Genomic DNA, 9,101 nt, shown 5'->3' on the forward strand with positions numbered 1-9,101 from the left:
AATTCTTATTGGGAGAGTCTTTAAGGAAATCTACATTGAAGTCACCAGCAACCACTATTTCTTTGTTTTTGGTTGTTAAATGGGCTGGTACAGCTTCAAGGTGGTTTATGAACAGATTAAATTTACCTGCAGGTGCTCAATATACACTTCATTTTATGAAGGATTTTTAGTGAAATTCTACTTCTGTTGCACATACTTCCGTATGCTGTTCAAGGCAAAATTTATGAATGTCTATGTTCTTAAATTTATGACAGTTCCTGATGAATGTGACAACTCCTGCTTTCTCCATTTCTGCTCTACAAAAGTGAGATGCTAACCTAAATCCTGTAACACTTAGAAGTTCTATACCAGTGGTCACATGATGTTCAGAGAGGCAAATTATGTCATCTGGGTTTGAGGACTCTTATTCATCTATGCAGATAATTAATTCATTAATTTTATTTCTCAGTCCTCAAATATTTTGTTGCAATAAAGACAGCTGACATTTCACATTGACTAAGTTAAAATTGGGTAGAGTTGAAATTTCTGCTGACTGTTGAAAACTCTTAACCAACAGCTGTTTATGCTGATGTAATTAGCTAGAATTATGTTTTTTGGTTTCTTTCTCAAACTGAAGGTTTGTCTCAATCCTAACCTCTCTTAAAACTTGGTTTCTTTCTGTCCTCTCTATCCTAAAAAAAGGGTCTTTTCTGAACACTATAACCACTGATATTTTATCACTCATAACCACTAATAATAGTTTTGATGTGAACATACTCAGAGATGTCAGGTCTGTTTGTTGCCATTAGATCAAATATATTTCCACCATGAGTGGGGTTCCTAACTACCTGTTCTAGGTGGTTTTAAGACAGGGCATGCAGTAAAATTTCACAGGGCATTTTATCATGCCCACCACTAACAAAATTGTAATTTTCCCAATTATTTGTTGGATGATTAAAGTCTCCACTGATGATTACAGTATGATTGGGTAACTTACGTATAAGTTTTCTCTAAAGTTTTTGGTTACATCAGGAGATAGGCATGGTGGGCTATAGAAGGGTCCAATTATGGTTAATGCCCACCCCTGATACTAAGTCTTTTCCAAACAATCTCACATGCAGCTTCATTTTCTATCTCGGTGGATTTGAGCGTTTTGCCTATTGTGACAAATACCACCACCTCCATTTGCCATTTGCCTATTCTTTCGATATACACTTAAATGTTACCCAAAAATCTCACTGCTATCAATTTCAGGTTTCAACCTGCTTTCTGTACCTGGTATTATGTGAGCTTTACTGCTTTTCATTAGCGCTTCAAACTCTGGCCCCTTGTTGCGAATGCTTCGGCAGTTTACCATTAGGATTTTAATACTCTCACCTATGGGATGCATTTCTTTCGATTTTACACAGGTACTGCTGGGTTTCCTACAGTTATCATTATCTGCATTGGATGGAGAGTCACCTAATCTGAAAACCCTTGCGTGCCCCCTACACACAGTCAGCTGCCTCAGTAGCAGCCTCTGATGTATAGTGCACACCTGACCTATTTAGGGGGACTCTACAGTTCTCAACCCTATGGTGCAAGCCCAGGAAGCCACAGCCTAGTTTGTCACAGAACCTTTGAAGTCTCTGGTTCAGCCCTTCCATTTGACTCAGAACCAAAGGGCCACAATCAGTTCTGGGGACAATGCTGCAAAGTGTGAGCTCCATTTAAACTCCACAAGCAAAGCTGGTCTTCTCAAACTTCTATGCCAGTCACTGGAATGACCCAAGAATGACCTCAGAGTCCAGACAACAGACATCATTTGTTCTAACATGCACCACAATCTGCAGTTGGTTGCATCCTGTTCCCTCAATGGCTGCCGGAGTAGCATCTCCAATGTGCCTCCAGGCATACACACTGAATGCACCAGTGCCACATTATTGTGACCACCTGTCAAAAGCCTGAATAGCCACCTTTTGCAGCACAGTCCGCTGTAAGGTGTGCAGGAAGAGAGTCAGTGATGTTCTGGAAGGTTCCAACAGGGATGTGGAGCCATGCTGACTCCAATCTTGTAACCAGCTGTGCTAGGTCTCTTGGTTGATGATCCACGGCGCAATCAGCCATTCGAGGTAGTCCCACAGATTCTTGACTGGGTTTTAATACAGGGAGTGTGGTGGCCAGGGGAATATGGTAGAATCGTCGTGGTGCTCTTTGAACCACACACATACAGTGTAAGCTGTGACATGTTGCATTGTCCTGCTGGTAGATGCCATCATGCCAAATAAAAACAAACTGCATTTAGGGATGGACATGGTTTGCAAGGATAGATGCTTGCTTGGGTTGATCCACTGTGGCTTCCAGAATGAAAAGATCACCCCAGGAATGCCAAGAAAACATCCCATAGACCATAACACATTCAGGGCATTTGCTTTAAGACATTTCACACAATATACATCAATGCCCATCTGTCTCATGGAGCATAAAATGTGATTCATCTGGAAAGGCCACATGTTGGAACTCAGTGGACGCACATCCAGTTGCTGTAGTGGCATGCAAATTCCAGTCTTCATCCCCAATGAACAGCAGTCAGTATGGGCGCATGAACCAGGCACCTGCTGCAGAAACCCATATGTAGCAACGTTCATTGAATGGTCATTGAGGAGACACTGTTGGTAGCCCATTGGTTCATGTGGGTGGTTGTTTGCTCAACAGTTGCAAGTCGATTCATCTGTACAAATCTCTGCAGCCATTGCTCACCCCTGTCATCTATATCCTATGTTGCACCACAGTTGCTTCGGCACTGGTTTCGAATACTTTAACCACAACAGTATGTGAACAGTTTACAAACTTAGCTGTTTCAGAAATGCTTCCATCCTTGGCCCGAGAGCCAATGATCATATTCTTTTGGATATCAGATATATTGCTCTGTTTCCACACAATGACAACGACTGCACTGTTTTCTGCGTTCCCCACTGATAGTGCTGTACCTGTCGTCGGTGAGTCGTTATCGCATGTAGATGTTGAGCATATGGGGTGATCAGATTAATGTGACTGGATTGTGTATATTTCTTTTACAAAATTATTTCTGCATTTAATTATTATATTTATTTGAACTCATTTGCGCAAAAAATTCAGGTATACTGTTCAGACAGTGACAACTAAGAGGACTTTTAGATTCCAACCAAACAAGAAAATAGACCTAGTTGATTATTTTTAAATATCATTTCCATTGGCAAGTTATTACGTGTCAGATCTTCGTTCTGAAAATTACAATTTTAAAAAAAAGTGTGAAGTGAAGTTTCATTTTTTGTCTTGTTCTACAATACCAGATTATTCTGTGAATACATCTACATTACTTTTAACAAACTTATTTCCATTGGCAAGTTATTGTGTATCAGATCTTCATTCTGAAAATTACAATTTAAAAAAAAAAGTGTGAAGTGAAGTTTCATTTTCTGTATTGTTCTACAATACCAGATTATTCTGTGAATACATCTACATTACTTTTAACAAACTTAAGACATTTCTAATATTTAAACACTTGCAAGCGGTAATGTGCCGAGCTAATGGAGTCTCCACCATCATCAATAGTCATTATTGTAGATTAGTTTAGATTAAATATACTTTTTGTTCCATAGTATGTTTGTTGCATAGTGTGGAGATCATCCAGAGTGTGGAACAAACCAGAACAACAACCATGCACAATAAATATTTACAAAGAAAAATGAATATGTACCTTCCATAGATTCTAGGTGAAATGGTTCACGTGAATGTGGAATAAATAAAAAAATCTTAAAATGTATTTTTATTTAAATGGTAATATATAACTTTTACAAAACAAGTAAATGTTCTATACACTGAGCTGCATATGATAATCCTTAGGCTGTTGTAGCCATGCATCACCAAATGGCAAAATAATTTTACAGCACTTACTTACAATGTTGTCATTACTGCACTGATACTTGCATTATTTGACTGAGCGAGGTGGCGCAGTGGTCAGCACACTGGACTTGCATTCGGGAGGTCGACTGTTCAATCCCGTCTCCGGCCATCCTGATTTAGGTTTTCCGTGACTTCCCTAAATCGTTTCAGGCAAATGCCGGGATGGTTCCTTTGAAAGGGCATGGCCGATTTCCTTCCGCATCCTTCCCTCACCCGATCTTGCACTCCGTTTCTAATGACCTCGTTGTCGACGGGACGGTTGTCGACGGGACGTTAAACTCTAATCTCTTCCTCCTCCTCCTCCTTGCATTATTTGATATTACCAGTAATATATACAAATCAGTTGGTTCTACCAAAAAATTCGTCAATGGAGTAGAAGGAGTTGACCACCAACAAATCATTTACATTCCTCTTAGACCAAACTTTATCAGTATTTAAACTTTTTATGGCAGCTAGCAAATTATTGAAAATGTGTGTGTTGGACCAACTGAGAATCATGCTCCTCTCTCTAACGATTCTAGTTCAACTTTCTACTACTGTCACAATTAATACTAAGAAAATGCAGTATTACTTTTCTCATTTTGTAAATTTAACTGTGCTACTCCACATCTCAGAGTGAATAGTACTGTGAAGGTTCTTGTAGTTGACTGCTCAAGGACAGCTCACACTGGAATGTGCTTAAAATGTCACACCTTGGACTGTGTCACTCTTTTTCACAGGTAATTTTGGTGCTGAAGCAACAAGACACAAAGGAATTAAAGACATTAGCTGCCAACGGGCATTAATTTTATACCAGTGGGGCAAGTTGAAAATTTGTGCCAGACCGGGATTCGAATCTGGCTCTCCTGCTTACCAGGCAGATGCGCTGACCACTATGCCATATGGACACAGTGGTCAGCAAAAGCACAAGGACTGCCCTAGCACCCCTCCCAGCAGACCCAAATTCTCAACTTATACCACACACTACTGATGTAGAGCCCCTGCTCATCAGCCTCATTGCTCATGGCATCTCACTACCTTTGAAAGCAAGAGATCGGAGTTTGAATACCAATCCGGCACAAATTTTCAACTTGTTTCACTCATATAAAATCAATGCCCACTGGCAGCTAATGTCTTTAATTCCTTTGTATCTTGATTCATAGTGATTTCAGAATCAAAATAGTGTCTGTTCTTTGGGATATACCTGAAAGAACAGACACCACATATATAAGGCAACAAACTATAAGAGGTCACAGACCCATGGTCTGCAAGTATGTTCTGCAAATGTCTTTATTTAATTTCTCTTTATCTAATTTTTTTCTTGTTTGGTAAAATCCTTCATACCTTTCTCCTACACCCAACAGAATAAGTTAACTCCTCAGTATACATTAACATTCACAGCATATTTTCTTCAGAAGCCACACTGCACACATTATTTCTCGTTTTTGAAGATGGTAATATGTTTTGCAAACTGTTAACCTATCAGACAGTTATAGAAATCACATGTGAATATAAGATGACAGAAATTCTGGCTTTCAGCATCAGACATTCCTAGATGTGGCAAAGAGAAGAGGAGGTTGAAGGGAATGGGACTGTACAAGGATCAATTAACAAAGCAACAAATATCACAGCTGGTTGGAGATTTGGTGGAGAAAAGAGGTCACAATGAGAGAGAAATAAATACTATTGCTTATTATGCAATTGTTTTTCTTTTCTCCTATTTTTTATTCTAACATTATCTGTGAATTAAGGTCATTGCTTTATTTCAGTGGCACCAGAAATACTTATTATGCTCAGAATTTAAATGAAGCTGACCATCTTGTCCAGTAACAAAAGCTTGTCCTCTGTTTCCCCAGACTGAAAATGAAATGGGTGTTATAAATCGTGAAATTTCGCTATTGGAAGAAGCTCTAGCTGATAAAACAGGTCCATCAAAGTTGGCAGAGTCACGTCTCGAGATACGTCTGTGGCGGCCACGTGCAGAACTTTTGTATGATGATGCCCAACAGACAATAAAAAATGAACTACTCCAGCTCCAACTGTCTCGACAAAAGCTCACACAGCAGATTGCTGATGCAAAGTAAGGAATTCATGACTACTCTTTTTCCTTTCTAACACTGTTCGAAAGTTCTGTGCATACATTTTAGCAAGAAATTTTATAAGCTATGTCTAGTTTTATTTTTCATGCAATAAAATAAATTTTGAAAGTTTAATCAAATGACATTAAAAAAAATTTAACCCTAAAGTGCAGTCAGTAGTCTGGATCACAATTTTAAATAAACAATTTAGGATGAATTCAGGATCATCAATGAGCACATCTCTTACACTACTGTGAACACCATGGCCTTTAAGTTCTTATTTCTGACAATGTTCATACCACCATTTCGAAATATATTATGTATCACCTAATAATTGGAAATAATATTGATAATAGTTTAAAATATTTGTACAGAGAGAGGAGTGTCTACTACATAACAAATTTAAGAAATATGGTCTAGAAAGTCGTCAAAAAATTTCAACATAACATGATCTGTAAAAAAATAAGAGGTACAACAATAAATAATACTGATGCAGCAAAACCACCGATTCTTTTAAGGATGAAACACCCATGTATAAAACAGCTTCAAATGTTGATTACTTTACAAATGAGTTGCTGTGACAAATACTTGACATTATGCATTTAAGCGAGAAAAAGATTAGAAGAGGTTTGAAATTGTTCTTGAAGTTTGTTGGAAGTCATGAGACATTGACATTATGAAAAACTGTAAGAATACAGTCAGCACAATTTGTGCTCCATTTCAAACAAAAAGTGAACTATGTGGGGGTTGACAGTGATAAAAGGTTTCATAAAAGTTTGAAACTGATTGTAAAGTTCATTGGAAGTTGCAAAGCGCTCTCATTCTCAAATACTGGGTGACTGAAGTCCGTGTCATTGCATGGCATCAGTTGTGCTGTCTCAAGACACATACACAATTTTTATCTATTATACTTGCCTTATTGTGTTAAACTTTTAAGATAAATGATGTTAGACTATGTCTATTCTTCCAGAGCAACATACAATGCTCTGCAGCAGCACAGTGTACGACTGGCCGCCGATATCGACTGCAAGAACCAAGCTCTGACTGTACTGAACCGCTGTTGTGACATACGGTCTGCATTGCACCCTGATGAGAGGTAGATTCATCCTGCTGCCTCCCACTTTGTGCTTAAGAACAACTTGTTCTTTGGTCTCGTCATGTTATTCATCAAAGAAGATTCCGTAACCAACTGAGATGTTAATTTTCATTTGTATACAATATTGATACTTTTTAGTAATAAAAGCATGTGGTTTACAGCTTACTTATGTTTCAGTAATTTTGGTACAGCATTTTTATAGAACTGTTGATGATTCATTCACACATGCATACACCTTTAAACATGTGGAACAAAACAAGAGATGCTGGGGCAGAAAAAAGTCAGCATCATTAATTGTTTCATTTGTACACTGTCCACTGTTAATGCTTGGTTGTTACGTGATATTAATCAACAGTATAATAATGGATGGCTGTGTATGTATGTGTATGATCTACCAAAGCTGTGGAACATCAGGAGCAGTTTCAACCAAGCTTGGTACACATATGTGACTTAGTATAAGGAAACAGTTACCAGGGGACTAAGACATCCCCTGGCATCCCTATTTGTGGGGTTGGGATGGGAAATTGGTAATATTGAAGTTTAACACTAGGAGCAGGCTACTACCTACAAGGACCGACAGGGCCAAATTGGTGCCATGTTTATTTTTGTTTATTTGATCATATTGTGATAGGTAATGGAATGTAACACACATATATAGCTTTTATTGATTTTTATTAATAAAATAAATACATGATACACACACACACACACACACACACACACACACACACACACACACACTCTCTCTCTCTCTCTCTCTCTCTCTCTCTCTCTCTCTCTCTCCCTCCCACTCTCTCTCTCTCTCCCACTCTCTCTCTCTCTCTCTCTCTCTCTCTCTCTCTCTCTCTCTCTCCACCGTAGTTCACTGCTGTTTACTGCTGCACTTGTCATACCACACTCGTCTTCTCTTCTCACATTTGCCACATACTGCTTTCTCACAACCTGAACAAACAGTAGCAGTATGGTTTCCTTTACATGAGGTACGGATTTTACACTTCTCTCTCTTAGTTGCCCTCTGTGGTCCGCCTTTAGTGTCTGCATGATTCTGGTCTGGCTCTTTATTTCTTGGTGATACATACTGCGCTTGAAGCTCTTCACACAAATCAAAAATATGCTTCCGCCTGCTAAGTCGCGTACCAGTCACTTCCTTATACAACACCCAGGAATTTATGGCAGCCAAATCAAGAATGTTGTAAAATACATGCATTGGCCAACGTCTTGTACCGGCTTTTGCAGAGCACATTCTTGTCATTTGATCGACAACGTCGAACCCAAATTTTGTTTCATTGTAGAATTGCACTGTTACAGGAGTCTTCTTCTGACTATCAGACAGTGATACATGAGAGTGAAGTGAACTCAGTAACAAAACATTCTTATTTGTTTTCCCTTGATAAACTTTTGGTGTTGTTCCATCATCATTTTTATACACAATAGTCGAGTGGAGTGTTTGTTTTCTGGTCTTTGCAGCAGGAGGCACCTCCCTTCGATAACGGTTCAAAGTACCTACTAAAGTTGTGGATGCTGCCCTCAGATGTGTGCAAGGCTTAGTGAAGTAAAGTAACTGTCAGTAGTGACATTAAAACTTTTGCCTAAGTATGGTCCCATGAGCCTAAGAACAACATTTTCACCTACGCCTTGGTCAGCTAGTCGAAGGGGATCAGCACTAGTATATGGGAATCCATTCAGTATGTATTTACTAGAAACACCTACATGTAACCAGAATTTTATGCCAAACTTATCTGACTTGCTTGCAATATATTGTGTGAATGGGCATCTTGTTTTAGACGGCAAAAGTTGTTCATCAACTGTAAGATAAGGTTCTGCTTTATAGCATGACACCCTGTTTTCTATGAAAGCATTCCAAGTATCTGAGACAAGAGCGAATTTGTCAGCCTTGAGGCGTTCAGATCTAGTGGACTTGGTGTCAAACCTCATATACTTGATTATTTTGATAACTTTGTTTTGTCCCATAGTTTGTCTGAAAAACAGAGGGCTCCATACTGTTGACCATAGACTTTTGAGAGGAAAATACTTTGCCCCATACA

The 9,101-nt window shown here is 38.8% G+C and overlaps 1 protein-coding gene across 1 annotated transcript in view; it reads left to right on the forward strand.

The window, feature by feature from the left end:
• The window catches only part of LOC124607334 (tektin-2), a 40,226-nt gene extending 33,162 nt beyond the window's left edge, over window positions 1-7,064 (forward strand). Inside the window, exons 6-7 of the mRNA XM_047139633.1 lie at window positions 5,739-5,962; window positions 6,931-7,064. Of these exons, the coding sequence (XP_046995589.1) occupies window positions 5,739-5,962; window positions 6,931-7,060 (354 nt within the window). The 3' untranslated portion in view covers window positions 7,061-7,064. The remainder of the gene's footprint in view (window positions 1-5,738; window positions 5,963-6,930) is intronic.
• Window positions 7,065-9,101: the final 2,037 nt, after the last annotated feature.

The sequence above is a fragment of the Schistocerca americana genome, chromosome 3, assembly GCF_021461395.2.
Source record: "Schistocerca americana isolate TAMUIC-IGC-003095 chromosome 3, iqSchAmer2.1, whole genome shotgun sequence".
Classification (NCBI taxonomy): domain Eukaryota; kingdom Metazoa; phylum Arthropoda; class Insecta; order Orthoptera; family Acrididae; genus Schistocerca; species Schistocerca americana.